Consider the following 22784-nt stretch of genomic DNA (forward strand, 5'->3'; position numbering starts at 1 on the left):
CCAGGCCTGAATGTAATAGTTTTCAGAAATGTTCTGGTGGGTCTCTAATAAATGCTAATTAACAGTAACCATGATTGAATAAGTGAGTACACCAAACAGGAAGTCTTAAGAAGTCAGAAGCATTTATGAATCTAAAGTAGAACTAATTCTTAATGATCTCAGTGAGAATTATCAAGTATTTTAAATATTTAAGGCTTGAAAAATATTCTTACTTGGTTGCTAGTGGCCATGCTTCACAGAATCCTGCCCTACCCTCAGTAGTAACAGTAATAGCTAAGATTTATTGAGCTTTTGGTATATGCCAGCTATTAAGTTCTTTCCATGGATTATTTAATTTCCATTTTCAGAACAAGCCAATGAAATTGGTGTTGTTATTAGTGTCAACTTTATAAATGGGGAACCAAAGTTTAGAGAGATTAATAATTTTCTTAAAATCATAACAAAAGTAATTGGTGGAACAGAATTCAAACCCATACCCCAGGGTATATGCACTTATCTAACACTGCACCATGCTAAACTTCCATACCTTATTAAATACATTAAGAGGATAGGATACCTGATTGGTTCAGTGAGTAGAGCATGTGACTTGATCTTGGGGTCATGAGTTCAAGCCTCACTGACTTGAAATTAATTAATTAATTTAAAAAATAGGTAAGAGGATGTTTAAGGTTCTCTTGTGGAGGTCTAGAGATAACTAAGGGAGGGAGGAATAAGGTCAGTTGCCCTATAATATATGAAAGAATTTATTCTCTTTGATGTAATTGTAAATGGGGTTGTTTTCTTTATTTACCTTTCTGCTATTTTATTATTAGTGAATAGAAATGCAGTAGGGGGTGCCTGGGTGGCTCAGTCGGTTAAGCCACCGACTGTTGATTTGGCTCAAGTCATGATCTCACAGTTCATGAGTTTGAGCCCCTCATCGAGCTCCGTGCTGACAGCAGGGAGCCTGATTGGGATTCTCTCTCTGCCCCTCCCCTGCTTATGTGCTCACTCTCTCTCTCATTCTCTGTCTCTCAAAATAAATAAATAAAACTTAAAAATAATTCAGACTTTTGTGTGTTGATTTTGTATCTTGCAACTTTCTGAATTTACTTATTAGATCTAATAGTTTTTTGGGAGAGTTTTTAGGATTTTCGATATATGGTATCATATTATCTGCAAATAATGGCAGTGTTACTTCTTCCTTATCAGTTGAATACCTTTTATGTATTTTTTTGTCGGATTGCTGTGGCTAGGACTTCCAGTACTGTATTGAATAAAAGTGGTGAGAGTGGACATCCTTGTCTTATTCCTGACCTTAGGGGGCAAACTTTCAGCTTTTTATCATTGAGTATGATATTAGCTGTGGGTTATCGATAGATGAATAGATAAAGAAGATGTGGTATATATACACAATGAAATATTACTCAGCCATAAGAATGAAAATCTTGTCATTTGTGATAACATAGATGGACCTAAATGGTATTATACTAAGTGAAATAAGCCAGGGAAAGACAAATACCATGTGATTTCACTTATATGTGGAATCTAAAAAACAAAGCAAGTGAATAAACAAATAACAGAGAGAAACAGACTCATAAATATAGAGAACAAACTAGTGGTTGCCAAAAGAGGTGGGGGCGAATGAAATGGTGGGGAGGATTAAGAGGTACAAACTTCCAGTTATAAAACAAGTAAGTCATAGGAGTGAAAAGTACATGATAGGGAATATGGTCAATAATACTGTGATACACTTATCATGGTAAGCATTTCATAATGGATATCATTGCTGAATCACTATGCTGTATATGCAAAACTAATTTAATATTATATGTCAATTATAATTCAAATTTTTTTAAATGTTCTTAAAAAGACTTTTCCTGGCAATGTGTTTACTGTGATTCTATTGGCATTCATGTCAGCTAAATACTTTTCATATTTCATAAATCAAAAAAAAACCTAATCTGGTGTAAGTGGATGCATTTTCTCTTAAGAAGGAATGAAAGATATTGACAAGACATAGGGTGGAGAAGTTTCATTTACTTATATGTTCATTACAAAGTTTCTGAAAAAATAGATGTTCTGAGTAATGTGAAGAAGAGAAAAAAAAGATGTGTTTGTCCCTACTTTTCTTCCTTAAGGAATTTACCATCTGGCAAAGGAGAAGTGAGTATGTTGGGAAGACAGATGGTGCAGTGGTTCATAATGCAGACCCTTGAGTTAGACTGTTATGGGTTTGAATTCTGGCTCCTCTGTTGTCTGTGACCCTTGGGCAAGTGACACACTCTCTGTAAGCATCAAGTGTCCTCACCCATAAATGGGAATGGTAGTGGTAATTACTTCCTTGGGTTGTTGTGGATATTAAATGAGACAACACATCAAAAGCTCAATTGTATGTCACATAGCAAGTGGTCAATAAACACTAGTTGCCGTCATTATCATCATCATCATTAAACTTGCTACTATTGAAAGACAAAGTGGATATGTATGTCACATGTTAATTAAAAAAAGGTTGGAAAAATAAATTTTTAAAAGTTGGTTGCAGAACAGTATGTATAAGAATATGTTATTTTTATAAAAGAAAAATACTAGTTTGCATTTTAAAAAACTTGAAGGGGCTCACATGTTAAAGAGTTCAATAGTAGTTCTATCTGGGCAATAGAGAGGACTTTCACATTTTGCTTGATGTACTTCAGTATTTGACCTTTGTGAAGTTTTATTTTTGCAATTTTTAAAAAAACGGATAAAGAGAAAAATTATTCCATCATAAAACTGGATGAGGAAAGAATCATAATGGTGTTCTATATGCAGAAGTGTGTCTAAATGTTCAGAGAAGAGCAACTTCATTCCACATAGACAGACTTTTCCCAAAGACCACGAATGAGCATGATGTCAACAAGGGGCAAGGTTTCAGTTGGGGTGGCTGGGACTGGTGACACAGTGAAGGGGGAGTGGAGCAAAGAGGCACAGTGGGGCGAAGGCTGGAGGCACATATGGAGAATATTAATTGTCCCATGTTCCCATTTCGTTGTAATATAGGGCTGTGTAGAAGAAGGGTGGGAAATACGACTGAGTTTAGGGCCTTCAGTACCAGGCCAAGTATTTTGAATATAGAGGAGACATGCTAGGCAGCATCAGCTGGAAGGGCTGAGACAGGAAGCAAAAAGTTCCAAGAAGACCTCAGAGTCAGCCAGGCCTTTGGCCATCAGCCTGAATCAGGGTTGAGTGATGGGAACGAAAGGAAGAAATGAACAGGACAGGTAGGGAAGGATGTGGCAGCTTTGTAGTGGCTATTGCATGTGGAAAGCAAAGGAGAAGGTAAGGATGACAGGTTTTAAATCTGGGTGACCAGGAGAATACTAGTGCCAGTCATGGAGCTCCCAGGGCGGGAGGGAATGCAGGCAGAGTGGGGACATGATTTGATTTATTGGACCTACCATGTTCACTTTAAGGTGCCGATAGAGCATCCAGCTGGGAATGACTAATCAGAGTTCTGGAGAAGGAAGGTCAGGGCTGGAAATAGATGTGAGCTGGCAGCATCAAAATGGTGGTTAAAGTATCAGGAGTCGATGAAGTGACTTTGGTCTGCATTCTCTGCACCACAGAGCTTTTGATTTCCATCTCCTAGGAAAGTCCGTAACCAATTCTGTGTCCACAAAATAATATGAAATATATTGTTTATTATATTTATATGGTCGGTTACAGTTTACACAGCAGTTTCACATTTATTTAATCACTGTTACATTCTCATACCCATTTAACAGGTCAGAATGGAGCAGAAAATCAGGACTCAGATTTTAAAGGACAGTCAAGATCACAGAGGTGATCACACCACAGATGGCAAATTTGGGTCTTAAATGAGAATTTCTCTCTCCCAATTCATTGCATTTCCTATTTTAACACTTTAACTTTCCTTGTTTAGAGAAAAATATCTAAAATATCCTACAACATTACAAGAGCTAAAACTCCCTCTTTAAAAAAATTTTAATCTAGTATAGTTAGCATACAGTGTTTTATTAGTTTCAGGTGTACAATATAGTGATCCAGCAATTCCATATATTACCCAGTGCTCATCAAGATAAGTACACTCTTAATCTCCTTCATCTATTTCACCCATCCCCCCATCCACCTCCCCTCTGGTAACCATCAGTTCTCTATAGTTAACAGTCTGCTAAAAGTCCACTTTTTAAGAAACAAAAGTTTGAAATTCACTTTTATTGGAACTCACCTATAGATTTTTAAAAATCTTGTCAGGGAGTTAAAAGATGTTGGTATCCCTAAAGGCTGGTTATCTTTAGGTTGAAAGAGATTTTTAGAATCCCCGTCTATGATTGTCTTCTAATTTTTCTTCAATTTTCCCCCCTTTTTCATAAAGATGTAGCCATAGCTGTCACATATAACCTCGATGGGTCATATAGCATGCAGGTAAGCCTTACTGGTTTTCTTTGTACAGTTTAGAGCTAATTCTGATCTCTCTCATACAGAGGAGGGTGTTTTTTCACACTCTGGTTTCTCCCAAGCCATTGGACTATAGTTAGGAGAATGTCATGTGTTTTTATTTCAGACCAATTTGGGGAAATTACTACACTTTCTGATTGTTTCCTCAGTTTGGCTGTGGTTCCCCTAAGTATGAAAACCTGTTTTAAAAAATAGCATTGAATTAGACAGCTAACGAATTCCTGAAGTATGTGCATGTATTCACATCTAAAGCAGCCATTCACAAACTTTTTGGTCTCAAAGTCCATGGATACCCTTACAAATTACTGAGACTCCTCAAAGAGCTTTTGTTTGTGTTAATTACATGTATTAATACTTACCATTTAGAAAATTTAACTGAGCCTATTTTCTTACTGTTATTTTTAATATATATTTTACAAAAGTATACATAATGTAAAATATACCATTTTAAACGTTTTTGAGTGTAAATACCATCACATCGTTGTACAACCACCACTACCTTCCATCTCTTTTTTCCTCTTGCAAAACTGAAACTCTGTACCCATTTAAACAGTAACACTCCATGTGCCCCCTTCCCCGCCCACCCCCCCTCAGCCCCTGGCAAACACCAGTGGGCTCTCTGTGTCTATGAATTCGATTCCTTTAAGTACTTCATATAAATGAAATCACTCAACATTTGTCCTTTTGTGATTGGATATTTCACTTAGCATAATGTCTTTAAGGTTCTTCTATGCCATAGTTTATGTCCAAGTTTCCTTCCTTTTTAAAGTGGAATGATACTGCATTGCCTCTGTATATCGCACTTCGTTTATTCGTTCGTCTCTTGATGGAATTGGTTCGTCTTGGTTGCTTCCACCTTTTGCCTATTATGAATAATGCTTCTGTGTACATGGGGGACACATATATCTTTGAGACCCTATTTTCAATCCTTTGGGACATACACCCACAAACAGAATTGCTGGTTTGTATGTTCATGTTCTATTTTTAATTTTTTGAGGAACTACCATACTGTTTTCTGTAGGGGCTGCACCATTTTACATTCCTACCAACAGTATTGGAGGGTTTCCTTTTCTCCACATCCTCATCAACATTTACTTTCTGGGTTGTTTTTTTTTTTTTCTTTTTTTTAACAGCCATCCTAATGGGTGTGAAATGTTATCTCACTGTGGTTTTGATTTGCATTTCCATAATTAATAATGATGTTGAGCATCTTTTCATACGCTAATTGTCCATATCATCTTTGGAGAAATGTCTATTCATGTCTTTTGCCTTTTTACAATCAGGTTGGTTTTTTGTTGTTGTTGAGTTGTAGGATAAACTGAGAACATTTAAAACCTAAGATTACACAAGCACACGTTTATTAGCTATCAGAGTAATATTATCACATGTCCAGTCTCTAGAAAATCCCACTGTTTGTTCATGAGAGAATGAGAATTTTTTAAAAAGGCAAATACCATTAGTATTATTATGAAGTAGTTTGATATTGTGGACCCCAAGAAGGGTCTTGGGGACCCCAAGAGATCCACAGGTCATAATTTGAGAATCTCTAGTCAAAATGTTTATGATAGCCCTCAATGAAAAGAATCCATTACACTGACAAAATGAAATGCTGAAAGGGTTAAAAAAACAATGTGAGAACTCAACCACATTCCTATATATTAAAGTACAAAATCAGAGACTAGAATAAATCATTTGTAATATGAGCCAAACGACGTTAAGTCCAACAAAATTGATTGATCAAGGATACTTTGGATCTGCCAATACTATGAGATACCATTTTCTTTCTTTCTTTCTTTTTAAAGCTTATTTATTTTTGAGAGAGAGAGAAACAGAGTGTGAGTGGGCAAGGGGTAGAGAGAGAAGGAGACACAGAATCCAGCAGGCTCCAGGCTCTGCACTGTCAACACAGAGCCCGATGCAGGGCTCAAACTCATGAACTGCGAGATCATGACCTGAGCTGAAGTCGGATGCTTAACCGACTGAGCCACCCAGGCGCCCCTGAGATACCAATTTCTTAAACTGAGATTCAGAAAAACTAGGGGGTCAACGTATTTTAGTATATGAGAGTTGTAACTGATACTCGTACCTCTGGCTTGGGGAATGCTTCATATCCCTTGGTAAAGTTAACTCCAGATTGAACTACTACATTTCACAAATTTAGAATGTGCTTGTGTAAATCTTTAAACAAAACTGTTCCCCATTTAACCTTTATGTCCTGAGAATTTCACAAACATTCACATGGCTGTTTTAGTAGGTTACAGAGCACAGTAAAATGTCATATTTAACTTAGGATAGATGAGAAGCAGCATATAAATACTGCACTGTAACCTGTTTCACCTTAGCCTACATCGTATATTTGAAAAGAATAGCCACAGGACTTTCACAGTAACCTCATGGGAATTGAAATGAAAAATAGAGAAGATTTAAATGGATTTCCTGTGTGTGAAGGAATTTTTTTTTCTTGGGTGTGTATGTGAGAAAACATTTTTTAAAACAGAAAGGTTTCATGTCCGTTTGTCAGCTTCCTTGAAAGATCAAGTGTGAAGTCTGTTTCTTGGCACTCTCTCCTCAAGGGCAAAAATTGTGGCTGTCTCTAGCTAGTTAATCTTCTTAACTCATAACTCAAACCCATAAATTTTATCTACATCTTGGGGAGATAAAAGATACACCATCTAATTAGGTGGTTCTGGCCTTTTTCTTTACTGACGTTGGCATAGTAAAACCAAATTTGACCTCAGGTACTCAGAAATGAATACTTAACATGTAATATAGTCAACCGAATTGTGATAATTTTACTTAATTTGATTTGTATCTCTATTTCACATTTTTATTGTTATTCTTAAATGAACATTTATCTGTAGCATTATGGCACTATAGATATGTTCTCTGGGTTTTTTTTTTTCTTTTAATTATCTTAACTGCTATTTCTATGTAGAGTACTTTGTTTATGAATCTTAGGGGCAAAGTTCCTACAGGGCTTTTTAAAAAAAATATTTCACCTGTTACCTTTTGAAACTGTTAACAGTAAAGAATTGATTCTGATTTTATTAATTCTGTAGGGTTGTTTATTTTTTAAGAATCTTATTTTTCTGTTTTTTGTTGTTATTGTTTTTTCAGATTCAAGATAAAACTTTCCAAGTCCTTGGTGATCTTTGTAATGAGGGAGACTGCACTTACCTGAAATGTTCTGTTAATGGAGTTGCTACTAAAACTAAGCTAATTATCCTGGAAAACACTATTTACCTATTTTCCATGGTAATGTCCCTTTTTTATAATAACACTGTTGAGGTTTGGGAGAAAATTACTTGACCGGAGGCATCTCACTAAAAGATTAGAAAGACCTTGCTTCCTTCCATCACTGCCATGACCTTTCCTCTGTGTTTCCTTCTCCACTCTGTTTCTTTGCCACATTTCTGCCTTCCCTAGTTCTTTTGTCCACACATGTTCTCCCTGATAGACACATACCATTTTCTGCCTTTAATTCTGAAACATGCCCTTACATCCTTATTGTCAGAGAGTATCTCACTGCCCATTGGGCAATCTTCTCTCTGAGATTTGATCCCTGAATACTTTGCCCATCCTCCTGGCACTTGGAATTCTGGGGATTTGGGAGGAGGTGACCGCTGAGAGCGAGTCTATGAACTGGATGTTTCTTGTGGGGATGGGGGCAGTCAGAAGGGGTAGTGTCTTGGCAGTCAAAGGATGGTTGATGATCGAGACAGGCCTGGCATATCTTTGGTCAGGAGCTTATTTCCTGACTCATTGCTCTCACGGGCCTGCTGCCTGATGAGCCCATAGTTTCTGCACGGGCAGAAAAGAAAATGCATTATCAAATACACTGTGTCCTCTTCAGAGTCTTCTCACATTTGAAAAACACCTTACAGATCATAGTCCTTTATATTCCAGTAATTAAACTACTGTATACAGAATCAAGGATGATTTCACTTTACTAGGCATTCCTTTCCATAGTTCTTGCCGGAACAATATGGTGGTGGAGACAGTTTGGTGGAGTGGTGATGAGCGGGAGTTCTGGAATGTGAAGCTGCTTTGGTTCAAATCTTGGCTCTACCTCTGAGCAGCTGTGTGACCTATGGCAAGTTAAACTCCCTGGCTTCAGTTCCCCCATCTATAAACAGGAATAATAACAGTACCTCCCTACCTCATAAACTTGTTTTGATGACCATGTATATATATATATATATATATACACACACACACACATATGTATAAAACTGTTAAGAACAGTTTCTGGCTTAGTCTAAACACTTGATAGTGGAGATGCTACTCAAAATGGCTATCAGATAGTGGCTATTTTTTAGCAACAGTTACATACATTAATTCCTTTAATCCTGTTGTGAGGCATGATGCCAATACTCCTTTATAATGGGAAACCAAGACTAAGAGGAGTTTAGTAATTGCTTAAGGTCACAAAGCTAGATTAGAACCCTGGTATTAAAGATTTAACAAATAGCTTGGAAACAGTCCTGTATCTCAGGGTACAGTGATTTGAAACAGTGATTCAAAACTACAGCGATTTGAACTTGATTTCAGTTCCAGTTTGTTTTCTGTTTACAGGCGGGAAGTACTCAGATTGACATTCCAGTCCCCAAATACTTGTCTTCAATGAGGTCAGATGGAACTCAGGAAGGTGCCATAGCTCCTATGACGGGTACCATTGAAAAGGTAATCATGTGAATGTATACAGAATGATGTTCAGTAAGGCCCAGTAAATATCTCCATTGAACTTAGTCATATATATTATTTTTCTCTCTCCAATCTCTCTCATTGGGAAGTATCCTCTTGAAGAAAACAAGAGACTGGGACACCCAGCTGGCTTAGTCGGTAGAGCATGTGACTCTTGATCTTGGGGTTGTAAGTTCAAGCCCTGTGTTGGGTATAGAGATTACTTAAAAATAAAATCTTTAGGGGCACCTGGGTGGCTCAGTCTCTTAAGCCTCTGACTCTTGATTTGGGCTCAGGTCATGATCTCATGGTTCATGGGATCAAGCCTGGCATCAGGGTCTGCACTGACAGCATTCAGCCTGCCCGGGATATATTCTCTCTCTCTCTCTCTCTCTCTCTCTCTCTCTCTCTCTCTCTCTCTTCTCCCCCCCCCACCTCAAAATAAATAAATAAACATTTTTAAAAAATAAAATAAAATCTCAGGGCTCCTGGGTGGCTCAGTTGGTTAAGCATCTGACTCTTGATTTCACCTCAGGTCATGTCATGAGATCGAGCCCCCGCATCAGGCTCCATGCTGAGTGTGGCCCTCTTCCTCTGCACCTCCCCTGTTCGCTCACTCTATAAAAGCAGGCAGGCAGGCAGGAAGGAAGGAAAGTCTTAAAACAAGAGACTATGTGATAGATTGATTTTCTATGTTCAGTCTTCAATGAAAATACCCATTTACCTAATTTATGATACTGTTATTTTTGAAAGTGGAAATTTCCATCAAAGTATAAATAATCTAAATTTGTCTTTTTATGATTAAAATGGAGCATTCACCAAGCATTACCCAAAAGGGCTATTTTTTAATGTCAAATTTAACACAAACAATTTATCATTAAATAACATTTTTTTTCCAATATACATAACTACATGTGTGTTAAAATAAAATTTGAAAGGCTGGTACTGATGAAGAACAATGAGGTTTGGTGTTGAATGCTGTATATATTCAGAATTAAGATCCATGCTGAAGTAACTTCAAATGGTGGTAGATTAGTAGTGTCTTTTTTATATATACACTTGAATATAGTAGAGTTCCTTTAAATGCATCCAAGTCATAAAAATTCAACTCTATATTGTTGGTACCCAAAAAGAAGAAGGAGGCAATAACTATTTAAGTAGTAAAAGTGATTGCACCCCCTGTTCCCCTCTGCACATGTTTGTCCAGAGGGAGTATGAGCTCAAAGACTTTGATCTGCCTTTAACTCACTCAATCTCACTTTCCATGTACATTCCAAAATGTAGGCATCCCTGAACATCTATAGGGGAAAAATGCACATTTTCCCTATAGCCGCCCCCTAGACCATTGATTTCATCAAACACTGTTATAGCATCACCCAGCATTGGGTGATTTGGGGGCTTTCAGAGGTGTTTCTCATTTTTCACAATTTTGGCTCTACACATTGACTGTGGAACCTAATTCCACTGTGTGATGTTTCTAAAAACTCCTTGATAACCATGTTAACTAAGAAGACAGTGAGACCATATGGGATATATGAGTTCACTTATACATGAAAAATGGAAAATAAAGGTTTGGGTTTTTTTTTCCCCAAGGTTGCCAATAATTTAATTCTTTCACATGAAGACCGTCTATACATTTACCACACAGGACACTCAAAACTTGGAGCACTATCCTAGACTACCTATAAAATCTAGAAAACCAGGCATGCCCCACTACCCTGCCCGTGACATTTAAGTGCATTGGTTCTTCCCCTGTTGGTGGTATGTCTTGTCTGTACATTTATTAAAACACAAAAGGACCTTGAAATATATAAATCATATTCATCTGATTCAAGGAAAACTAGATGGTTTGGGGTTGGGGAGAAGGAGCTAAGCAGTGCTCCCCACTGACAAGAGGGCCAGCAGTGCAAGATTGATCTGTAGGTCTCTGATTTGCACCTGTACACCTGTCTTTGACAGATAAGACAACCAGACAGACCCATACTTCTACTGTGTACATTTATATACCACCTCTGTGGACCACGAGGGACCTCTGTGTTTAAAAAAATTTTTTTATTGTTTATTTATTTTTGAGAGACAGAGACAGAGCATGAGCGGGGGAGGGGCAGAGAGCGAGGGAGTCACAGAATCCAAAGCAGGCTCCAGACTCCGAGCTGTCAGCACAGAGCCCAATGTGGCACTCAAGCTCACGAACCGCGAGATCATGACCTGAGCCCAAGTCGGATGCTTAACTGACTGAGCCACCCAGGCACCCCGGAACCTCTGTGTTTTTAAATATTAACCTGTCACTCTTAATCTCTAGGTATTTGTGAAAGTCGGAGACAAAGTAAAAGCTGGAGATTCTCTAATGGTTATGATTGCCATGAAAATGGAGGTAATGAAATCATAAGTTCACTTTCCAATTAAACTTAGGGAACTATCAGATCTAATTGTTCTTTTGCCTTACTTTGTAAGCTAATACCCATTTTAAATATTAAGAGCCATGGATTGATGAAACATTAACTGCAGGAAACAAAACTAAAACCATCCTCCCCTTAAATATATTTTCATTTTAATTTGGTGAAACTGCACCTGTCAGTTCTGATGCTAAAATCAAAGAAATTGTCAATTCCTTAAATTCAGGCAGTTAGCCAGTTGACTGTTAACCGTTGGTATTTTCTAAGGCCAAACTTAGGATGCCAAGCATCAGTATCAAAGTGAAAACCTCAGTCAAACTAGAGTAGCTATTTTAGGTCTTTAGAAATTGTAGGCCAATAGTTCTCAGCCGGACCACATGTTATGGTCATCTGAGGGGGAGAGCTTTGAAAAACTACTTCCCCAGACTGGTTGAATTGGGATCTCCTGGAGTGGGGCCCAAGGATCGTCAGTTTTTAACAGCTTCCCGGGTGAGACTCTACTGTGAAACTTGTTGAGAATTACCAGCTAGACTAGAGCTTCCCGATTAGCGACCTTGCAGGTGTTACAGGTACGTCAAAGTAGTGACTCCTCACAACTGCAAAGCACACCATAAAAATGTTATTTCCTTTGGGTGCCATGCTTGAGAAACCTCAAAACAATTGGCTTTATTTTTCACTTTCGTCTCTGTTGCCTTACTGTGTGCTCAGTCTTCATTAGTATTACAGCCACGGTCGTGTCTTGTGTCCCTGCAGCTTACCATAAAGGCCCCAAAGGACGGCACAATCAAGAAAGTGTTCTACAAAGAAGGTTCTCAGGCCAACAGACATGCTCCTTTAATCGAGTTTGAGGAAGAGGAATCGGACAAAAGAGAAGCAGAATAAATGCCATCAAAGAAATGTCCAATTAAGCAGTATCTTAAATATAGTATCTGTACACCAAAAAGAGAAAGTGCCTTCCTGCTTTTCTCGGAGTCTAATAAACATCAGTTTTACTAAATGATTGTACAATTAGGCTAATATTTGAGAATCATGTACTTGGGTCACAAACACAATAAATTATCTATTTCATACTAATAAATTGAATTATATTTTTTTATTGGAAGCTAATATAGTTTGTTTCTGCCTCAAATTGTATACACTGTAGTGTCTTTTAGGAAGGTAGGCAGCAACTTGATCAAAAGAGAATGATTGGAAGAGAAAAAGTTGTTTAATTATCTCCCATTTACAATCATGATGAAAATGGACGTGTTTGAGAGACGGATGCAAATCTGAAAATATGATTGAGTTGAAAGTAATTTTTCTGGGGCACCTGACTGGCTCGTTTGGAGGAGTGCGCAACTCTTGATCTCCTGGTTGTGTTCAAGCCCCATACTGGGCGTAGAGGTTGCTTACATAAATAAAACCTAAGGGGTGTCTGGGTGGTGCAGTCAGTTAAGCGTCTGACTCTTGATCTCGGCTCGGGTCATAATCTTGTGGTTTGTAGGTTCTGTGCTGATGGCATGGAACCTGCTTAGGATTCTGTCTCTCCTCTCTACCCTTCCCCCATTTGTGCGTGCACTCTCCCCCTCTCTCTCTCAAAATAAATAAACTTTAAAAAAATTAAAAATAAATAAATAGGGGCGCCTGGGTGGCTCAGTCGGTTAAGTGTCCGACTTCAGCTCAGGTCATGATCTCACGGTCCGTGAGTTCGAGCCCCGCATTGGGCTCTGGGCTGATGGCTCAGAGCCTGGAGCCTGCTTCGGATTCTGTGTCTCCCTCTCTCTCTGCCCCTCCCCCATTCATGCTCTGTCTCTCTCTGTCTCAAAAATAAATAAATGTTAAAAAAAATAAATAAATAAATAAAACCTAAAAAAAAGTTATGTGGGAAAACATCAAACCCAAAATTGATCTATCTCCTGGCTGCCAAGAAAGCAATTCCATTGTCAAGAGAGTGGTGAGGAAGTCCCAAATACTAAAATTGGAAATGTGGAGTTCTCAAATCTGATTACACATCCTAGTTAGAACGTCTATTTTTCCAACAAGGCAGGATGAAACTCAGTATCCTAAGATGTGGGTGGGGGTGAAGACCGATGTCAAGTGACTGGTGCAGAAAATAGGTATTTTAGGGGTTGGGGTGAGAGAGCTCTGTGGGCAGGTGTAATCAAGGCAGACCTCATAGAGGAAGGAGAACCCAGAGCAAGAGTGGGGAGGGGGAACTTATAGACTAGAAATGAAGAAGCAAGGCTTCACTATTGAACATGAGTAAGGTGTGTTCTATATCCAAGAACAGATCTGCCCAACAGGAGTGGGAGGTCCTTGGGAGGCTATATGAGAAAACGTGTGGCATTTAGGTTGGGGCCAGACTAACTGGCATGGAGGAGTAGGTTTGGATTTTATCTTGCAAGGGGCAGTTATATTGAATTATTTTTTAGCAAGGAAAATTTGATTGGGAGAAAATTTGGCTAGTAGAGCCCCTTTGAGAAATTTCGACATTATTTCACAAGGTTGAACATCTGCATACCCTATGACCTGACTTCTAGAAATGCACAGATGCACTTGTGCACCAAGAATGTTCATGGCCACATTACCCATAACACTGGAAGCAATCCCAGTTGGTTGGCAGGAGAAGGGCTAAGTAACCCTGGTATGCCACACAGTGGAATACTATGTAACAACAAAATAAACAGGGTAAGAATATCCACAGGGATGAATCTTGGAATCATAAAGTTAAAGACAGGGTATTTAAAGTATTAGGTATTGGGCCAGGGGTTGAGATGGGTGAGGCATATAGAGGTGGATGCCAGCGACCGCTAGTGTTCTTGTAGGGCTGATGGTTGGTTATATTTATCAAACAATTATGCTTCGTATCTAACATGTTACATAGGAACGTTTTATAATTCAAATGGTATTTTTAAAAATTTCATCTGGCAGCAATATGCCAGTGGATGGAGGAAGAGAAGAATAGAGCCTGGAACACCCATTGGGAAGAAGTTCCTGCAGGTATTTTAGCATGGGGTAAAAAAGGAGAAGGCCATCTCAACCAGCGCTTTTTGAAAGCGATATTTTTCGCAGCAGACGCTACAAAACTAAAACAAACAAAACTCTAAAAGCGGGAAAAGCAAAGGCGCTCTGGTAGAAATTTGGGGTTGCTATTTGCCCCCTTTCATCTCTTCCAGTGGAATAAGATCAAGCTCTCGGTTTCCTTGTTACCTCGCTGTGTTGGTCAGAGGTAATAATGTTCATGGAAGGAATTTAAAGCCAGTTGTACCCACATGCTGGTGAAATTCACCGCCTCCTGCGGTGCTGTGTGGACAGAGTTCCTTTGCACCTGACTGCCTCTGTTCCTCCTAAAGACAGAGCGGGTACCACCATACACACCAGAGCGTCTGGAAACCAAGATGGTAAGAAACGTTTTTTTTGCCCTTGCCCTAATTAATGGGAAACAGGATCCAGCTGTGTAGAACGCACCATAATTCATAGCATGATACACCTGTGCACTAGGTGCCACGGGGGCCAGGTGGGCGGCATCATAAATTCTACTTTGGGTTGGGAAGCTGAGGGAGAGGCAGTGACATTTGAACGGGGCTTTGGAGTACAGCCATTTGCCAGTGGAGAAAGAAGGTAAGATAAGGCCATTGCAGGGAGAGGGACTAGCAAGGGCTAATAATAACAGTAAGGCATGGAAGTGCGCTCAGTGTTCAGGGCACAGAGCGATCCGGCTTGGGCTGGAGCACCGGGGTGCGGCAGGCAGGGGCTGGGGAAGTGGCTGCCCAGCAGGGAAAGGACTTTATTCTGGAGGCAGCTGGAGCCCTGGAGATTTTCAAACAGGCATGTTTTTCAAAGCTGTTTCTGTCCACAGTCTGAAGATTGGTGAGGGGAGAGACACTAGAGACAGGGAGTCCAAAACAGGCACCAGATATGGATGCCTGAGCTGGACGGGCCAGGTGGAGAAGACAGAGCTTGGTACACATCTCCAGGACTTAAGAGTAGCTTTTCTTTTGGATAACCTCCATTTGTAAGCATGGGTCAAAACCAGAGGTGTATGACTGGAAGACAGCAGTTGGCTACTTTATCTCCGACAGTAGCATTCTGGACGCGTTGTGTTCGGGTCTAGGACAAGGAAGAAAACAACAAAAGTTAAGAGCCCTGATGGCTGCTTTTTAATTGCTGGCGAGGCCACGTAGCATTGTAGTCTAGACAGCCTTGGAAGTTAAAATTCTTGCATTCAGACCCTCCTCTCGCTGCCGCTCGCTGTAGTGTCTCTGGCAAAGTCATTTACACTCCCTGAGCTTCATCTGTCAAGGTGGGTGGCAGTGCTACCTCACCGGGTTGTTTTGGAGATTAAATGAGAAAATGTAGAGGTGGCCTTCAGCACTGTGCCTAGAACATCATTTACACACAACTGATAGTATTAATTTTTAACTGCTGTTACTGCTCCAGAGCAATTAAGGAACTGCTCTAAATCCAGCTCAGCTGGTTATCCTTGTCAGCAAAATTCCCGGGTCCTGGGGTGGTGAAAACCTCTACCTGGACACGCATCACTCCGTCCCCACCCCCCCCTGGCTCTGGTCTGCTCCAGTGTCACCCAGGCACCTGTCAACCACAGGCAGTATGGTGCCATCTGAGGAAGCCTCCATGGTCCCCTCCCTCTGCGACAGTGGGACTTCAGGCTGGCATGTCCTAGAGCCTGCATGTTAATGGGACAGCAGCACGCCCAGAAGCAGCATGTTTCCTGCACAAAGGACGGGCTGGACTAACTCCATCTTTTACATACGTTGTGACACGTGTGTGTAGATGGCACGGGGGTGGGGGGGGTGGGGGCGAGGGCCTACGTTGTCTGGTTTCAGCCTCTGTGTGAGTGGGTGTCACCACTTCCGTAGGGTGGCCGAGTAGGGAGGTCTCTTCCTTGGCTGAACTCACTGTTTTTCCTCCACAACTGTCTTCTCTTCTCACCCTTGCACGCTTGCTGTTCTTAACCTTCAAATAGTTCTCTTAGGAATATTAAAAGTTGAAATGTACATCTATGTTCTGTGTACACGTGACACTTGTGGTTAACATATTTACAGTGTTGATAGTAATACCTTGCACTTCTGTTGCACCTTTCATCAGGGGATCTCCAAAAGCACTCCTAGACATTCACACCAAGCTTCAAGACACCCAGAAAGAGGAAAATGTGATTTAAACTGTGTGGTGAGAGGGAAGGAGATGGATGTCCCCAAATGCTTTCCTCCAAGCCCAGAGCAGGGAGCCTTGGGTCATTAGTGCCTTCCTGCTAATGACACACTGCTCCCTGAGGGCTGGCCCCAGGGAGCTGCAGGCTTGGGGTAGCCGTTCTACTCCACCAGACTCTAAGTATAGGGCATCCCAGGAGGCTCAGCCACGCTCCACAGCTCACAAAGTCGCAGCCTTTGCCTATCCGACTAAGAACAGTCTTGCCTATCTGCCCCCACCCCCCATGAAGAACCCTAGGTTCCTTCTGGACCAGGGAGTGCCTGGATCATTAGCAGATCCTAGCTGATACCAATGATTACCCTGTCGCCCTGACATTTGTCTCCCACGTGCTGGATGATGGGAATCAGAATGCCCTGTGCCTCTAACTGGCTCAGACTCCTACAGCGAGTTGCAAGTGCAGTGTGAACATTCTCCCCTTAAACCTCCCAAGTCACAGCCTTGGTGTAACTCCCTCCCTCCTAAGATGGCTAACATCATTCTTTGTACATACCACCCCTCATTAGCTTTGTGCTGAACCCTTCATTTAGATTAGAAATAATTCTCCAAATCCACCACCTCCTCACCAAAAACAAAAACAAAAACAAAAACACTAACAACAGCAACAAAAGATAACTTGGGACTTCTCTCTCTTCTCGGTTATTGTTACTCCTTTATCATTACTACCTATGTCATCAGGCATGGTGGTTTTTCCCCCATTACTGAAAGCAGGTGTCATGCTAATCACAATTCAGACTGGCATCCCACCTAACTCTGTTCTCCTATTGACCATCTGGCCCCACTTAGAGCTTCCATTTTTGATGTGTCATTCTAAGTTGTCTACCCCATCCACAATGAGTAACACTTGCCCTCAACCTTCCTTACTCCTCTGTAGCCAGACCCACCACACACCCTAACCCTAGAGTCATTCCACGTTAATACAATACATCAAGCAATTATTGAAGATCTATATGCAAGACGGGTCATAGGTCTTTTCCTATAAGGCAAAGGTCATATAGTCCTTGGCCATGTAAATGCCATTAGTCTCTTCTCAGATAAGTATTAATGTTTGAATAGGTAATACATGCCCATGGTTCAAACCCTAAAAATGTATTTTAAAAGGTATACAGGGAAAATCTCCCTCCTATCCACAGCCCCCACACCCCTGGCAACCTTGAGCCGCTATTAATTGTTTGTTGTGTATCCTTCCAGTGTTTCTCCATGCACTCAAAACCAAATACAACTCTGTGGTCTAATTTCCTACCTTCTACAGTAAAGATCAAATTCTGCACTTTGCTTTTGTTATTTAACCATGTGTCTTAGAGATGCTTCCATAACAATATACAGGGAGTTTCCTTAGTCTGTTTCAGAGCTACACGGTTTTTCCATTTGTTCCATTTGTCCCACTAAATGGACATGACTTATTCAACCAGACGTTTACTGGTGGACATCTAGATTGTTTTCAAAGCCTTGCTATGACCAAAAAGTGCAGTGAATAACCAGACAATATTTCATTTTGCACATACACAATTATATCTGTTAGGATAAATTCCTAGAAGTAAATTGCTTGGTCAGAGACTAATAATGAATTATTTAAAAATTAAGCTAAAAACACCTATATGTGAAGGTATTGTTATGGTGCCCACAATAACAACTCACATTTATAAGGCATTTTATGATGTGCTGATATTTTATCACCAAGGGAGGAATCACCTATACTATCCTCATAGCAATTTGAGGGAGCTGAGATTGTGAGAATAATTTGCACACAATCATACTTCCCACACCTGTTGGGACCAAAACTGAAACCAGGACTTTTCATTCCCAAATCCTCTGCTTTCTTGTATAACGCTATCTCCTGAAGTAGCAAGGCAGAGGGAAAGGCAACTTTACTCATCCAAACTTGTATTCCCCTCTTCACATTTTCTAAGAATGTTCCCTCCTTGGCCAAATATCTCCTCGTTCTTTCAGATCTTCACCTGGAGAATTTAATGGTACCGTGGCCCCCATGTTTGACCAGAGAGTCACAGGTGTGCTACTTGCCAAGCCATCCTACTAGAAAATTCAGTGCAACTTCCGGTGGAGTTAGAACCTTGGAGATAAAAACCGTTCTTTCAGAATGGGGGTTAACATTCAAACACCCTCCAGACAAGCTGATCTTCTGGTGGTCTCCTTTCCAGAACAAGATCATTCTCTTGAAACCTTAAGAGAAATACCATAGCTCAACATCGGTGAGGAATTTAATTTCCCAGATGAAACGGTGGGAGTGGGGCGTAGACGGACAGGGGGGCAGGCAATGTGGTCTAACTTTCAGAGATTTGTACTTCACAAAAAGACTTCGGACATCTCTGGTATTTGGGAAAACTTATTTAGCAGGTAGATTCAGTGATCATTTATGTCTTTTAAGCAGAAGGGTAAAATTTTGCCTTTCTTGTGGACAATGTGGAGACAGATTAAGAGAAAAGATATGACTCCTGAAGGCCAATATTTCATTACAAAAACTGAAAGAATTTGTTAATTTCAAACAATTTCCAGGGGCACCTGGGTGGCTCAGTCAGTTAAGCATCTGACTCTTGATTTCGGCTCAGGTCATGATCTAACCGTTTGTTTTTAAACCCTACATTAGGCTCTGCACTGACAGCACAGAGCCTGCTTGGGATTTTCTCTCTCTTCTCTCTCTCTCTCTCTCTCTCTCTCTCTCTCTCTCTCTCTCTCTCAAAAGAAATAAATAAACTTTAAAAAATAAAGACAATTTCCACAGAGAACAATCCTGTGCTGCAGGATTGAGTGGGGGATGGGCAAAATGGGGTGAAGGGAGTGGGAGATCCAAGTTTCCAGTTATAGGATAAGTGAGTCACAGCGATCAAAAACAGCATAAGGAATACAGCCAATGATATTGTAACAGTATTGTATAATGACAGATGGCAGCTACACTTGTGAGCATAACATGACACCTGAAGTCGTCCAGTCACTACGCCCTACACCTGAAACTAATGTGTGTCAACTAAAATTTTGTTAAAAGCAGTTTTCTCACCAACTCTGCTTTACAGATTTTATTATATTGTCTGCAGACTTTTATTTGCTAATGTAATTCTTTCAAAAAGTCTGACTTACTTGAATGTACAAAAAAGTTAAAAACTATACAGTAGAATCTACATAAGAAAACTTTATGGGCAAAAGAATTTGCCCCTTCTTCAATCAGAATAACATACACACATGCCCAGAAATTTTATTTTGTTTAAGTGGTTTGATTTCTCAGAGATCAAACAGCTCTAAGAAGAACACACAGAAAAATATATCAACACCTTAATGATGAGTTCTTGATTCACAGTGAAAGGTGTACCTGTGAGTCAAATCAGAATACTCAGACTGATTTGACTGCTGTGTTTCTCCTGGTGTGAAAAGCACAGGGAAGCCACATTATAATGACAAGTGTTCTTGATAGGCAGGGACCCAGATGAAAGGAATTTGGTGCATTTTATATGATCTAACAATTTGATGCATCTCTCCCCACAAAAGAAATGCATACCAGCGGCTAAAGAGCCTCAAACAGTTGAAATCATGCTACCAGTTTTCTCTTCTGGGATTTCCTACTTTTCTACGTTTCTCTTGGTCACCCCCATTTTACTAACGTGTTCTTTCTTTAGATTTATTAAGTCACCATTGACCTATTCATCCTAAGCTTTCCTAATGATAGGAATCACCTGGAGTACTTAACAAAACTAGATCTCTGAATAAGAATTTCTAAGAGAAAGGTCTGGTGTTCTGTATATTTAACAAACATCCACGTGATTTTTCCCAGGAGTGTTTTTGAACAGTTAGCTCAGTGTATCTCCAAATGTAACCTTCTGGGGTGCCTGGGTGGCTCAGTGGGTTGAGCATCTGACTTTAGTTCAGGCTCAGGTCATGATCCCACACAGTCTGTGAGTTGGAGCTCTGCATCAGGCTTGCTGCTCTCAGAGCATAGCCCACTTGGGGTCTTGTGACCCCCTCTCTCTCTGTCCCTCCCCCCCTCTCTCTCTCTCTCAAAAATAAATAAAACATTTTAAACAATGTAATGTTCCTACAAACCACCTGCTCCTGATTCCATTGGTCTGGAAAGGGTCTGAGATTCTCCATTCCTAACAAGCTCCCAGGCCTCTAGCCAGGGGACAGACAGCATTTTGACTAACAGGTGGCAATGGTTCTCAAAAAGCGTTCCTGCACCAGCAGCCTGGGCAAAACCTCAGAACTTCTTAGAAATGCAAATTCCCAGCCCCACTCCACCTACACCTAATGAATCAGAAACGCTGGGATGGGACCGAGAAATCTGTTTAACAAGGTCTCCAGGTGAGATTTTGATGCATCCTCAAATTCAAGAACCACAGATCTATAGTTATGTTTAGCTGCTTCTCACTGCTTCTGATTGGGAAGTTACTTCATTTGAGATGAACCTTTGCACATTTCTGATTTTATTCATGTTGTATATCGTTAGATAGTTTAACTCCATTTGGGGGGATACCTTATTAGCACCTTTGTAAAGTGCTGAGGAAATATTGGTACCAGAAACTCATCTTGGAGTATCTTGGGGGAACCTACTCCTTGTTACCTTTAAATTTAATTTGTATTAATGCAAGGTAATAGTTAGATCAGGGTTCACAAACGCCTCCAGGGACCACGCACTCAGAATATTTTTTTTTATTTTTTTTAACGTTTATTTATTTTTGAGACAGAGAGAGACAGAGCATGAACAGGGGAGGGGCAGAGAGAGAGGGAGACACAGAATCTGAAACAAGCTCCAGGCTCTGAGCTGTCAGCACAGAGCCCGACGCGGGGCTTGAACGCATGGACATCATGACCTTGAACGCATGGACATCATGACCTGAGCAAAGTCGGACGCTCAACCAACTGAGCCACCCAGGTGCCCCCAGAATATCTTTTAAGTGAAGCAGCAGGGTTTCAGGGAAGAGGTTGGCTTCAGAAAGAAGCTGTCCCTTGGCTCCGCCCAGCCAGTGCCAAGGGGGAATGTGGGCTCAGAGGGGTCATGTCTTCCAATTGCTTAAAAGAAGTCAGAAAGCCAACTTTTCACGTGAAATCTCTTGATTTTTCAGTGTTGGCAAACTATTCAGATTTGTTGTAAATATTCTGTGTGCCTAACAAGCTAGGCTTCTGTTCGCGACTCCACAGTGGAGGGACTAGTTAGGGAGGTGATTAATTCACCAGCCTTGCTCCCGCGACTTGTGTTACTGTCTCTCAAGAAGAGGAAGCCAGCTCTGGAGGTCCACTGCTGTGAAACCCAAACCCAAACCATTTACCATGTTCTCATGAAAGGCCAGTCAATTCTTCTAAGTGGCTCCCTCAGAAACATGTGGAACATTTCTAATTGGGAAATGGATGGTGTCACATTGTGTGATCCATCTGGAAGCAAAGAACGTCTAATAGTCAGGATTGCTCTGCCTAGGGGCAGATCCAGATTTTGTGAGGCCTGAGGCTTTTACAATTTGGAGGGACCCTATTTCAGAAAAATAGGTGAAGTTATGAATACAAGATTATTTATGAAAGTACAAAGAAATCTTAATCATGTAGGAAATATTTACTTTTGCAAATTTTTGTTAAGTTTATGTATTTTGAGAGACAGTGCAAGTGGGAGAGGGGCAGAGAGAGAGGGAGAATCCCAAGCAGGCTCCACACTGTCAGCACAGAGCCCGACACAGGCTTGAAGCACAGGGCTTGACCTGTGCTTCACATGACCTGTTCACATGACCTGAATTGAAACCAAGAGTTGAACGCTAACCAACTGAGCCACCCAGGTGCCCCTATTTTTGCAAATTTAAAAAGAGCAAATGCCCACTGCCTTGGAAGGGCCTATACATCAGGGGCCTTAGAGCATCCTGAGTGTCCCCACACATCTGCCTCTGTCCCAGTGACCACTGGGTTGCAGGCAGGGGTTAGGATGAGGCTGGCAGTGTTGGTATTCTGGGTGCTGATGTTCTGTTTCTTGACCTGAGTGGGAAGGTGGATACCTTTATTTTACAATCTGTTAGGCTGTTCACTTACATTTCTTATAGTCTTACGTATATTTCATAACTTGAAAAATAATTT

General features: G+C 40.6%; 1 protein-coding gene and 1 long non-coding RNA gene across 4 annotated transcripts in view; one reads left to right on the forward strand and one right to left on the reverse strand.

The window, feature by feature from the left end:
• Positions 1–12572, forward strand: part of MCCC1 (methylcrotonyl-CoA carboxylase subunit 1) — a 57922-nt gene extending 45350 nt beyond the window's left edge. For all 3 annotated transcript variants that reach the window (XM_007094562.3, XM_007094563.3, XM_042956314.1), the window contains 5 exons: positions 4355–4404; positions 7555–7692; positions 9013–9120; positions 11423–11494; positions 12270–12572. In XM_007094562.3, the coding sequence (XP_007094624.2) occupies positions 4355–4404; positions 7555–7692; positions 9013–9120; positions 11423–11494; positions 12270–12398 (497 nt within the window). In that variant the 3' untranslated portion in view covers positions 12399–12572. The remainder of the gene's footprint in view (positions 1–4354; positions 4405–7554; positions 7693–9012; positions 9121–11422; positions 11495–12269) is intronic.
• Positions 12573–15310: 2738 nt separating this feature from the next.
• LOC122230632 lies at positions 15311–18835 on the reverse strand. The gene is made up of 2 exons (XR_006207637.1): positions 18683–18835; positions 15311–15605 (listed from the first exon to the last, which is right to left on the reverse strand). It is a non-coding gene; the product is annotated as an uncharacterized LOC122230632 (long non-coding RNA).
• Positions 18836–22784: the final 3949 nt, after the last annotated feature.

Source organism: Panthera tigris, chromosome C2 (genome assembly GCF_018350195.1).
Source record: "Panthera tigris isolate Pti1 chromosome C2, P.tigris_Pti1_mat1.1, whole genome shotgun sequence".
NCBI lineage: Eukaryota > Metazoa > Chordata > Mammalia > Carnivora > Felidae > Panthera > Panthera tigris.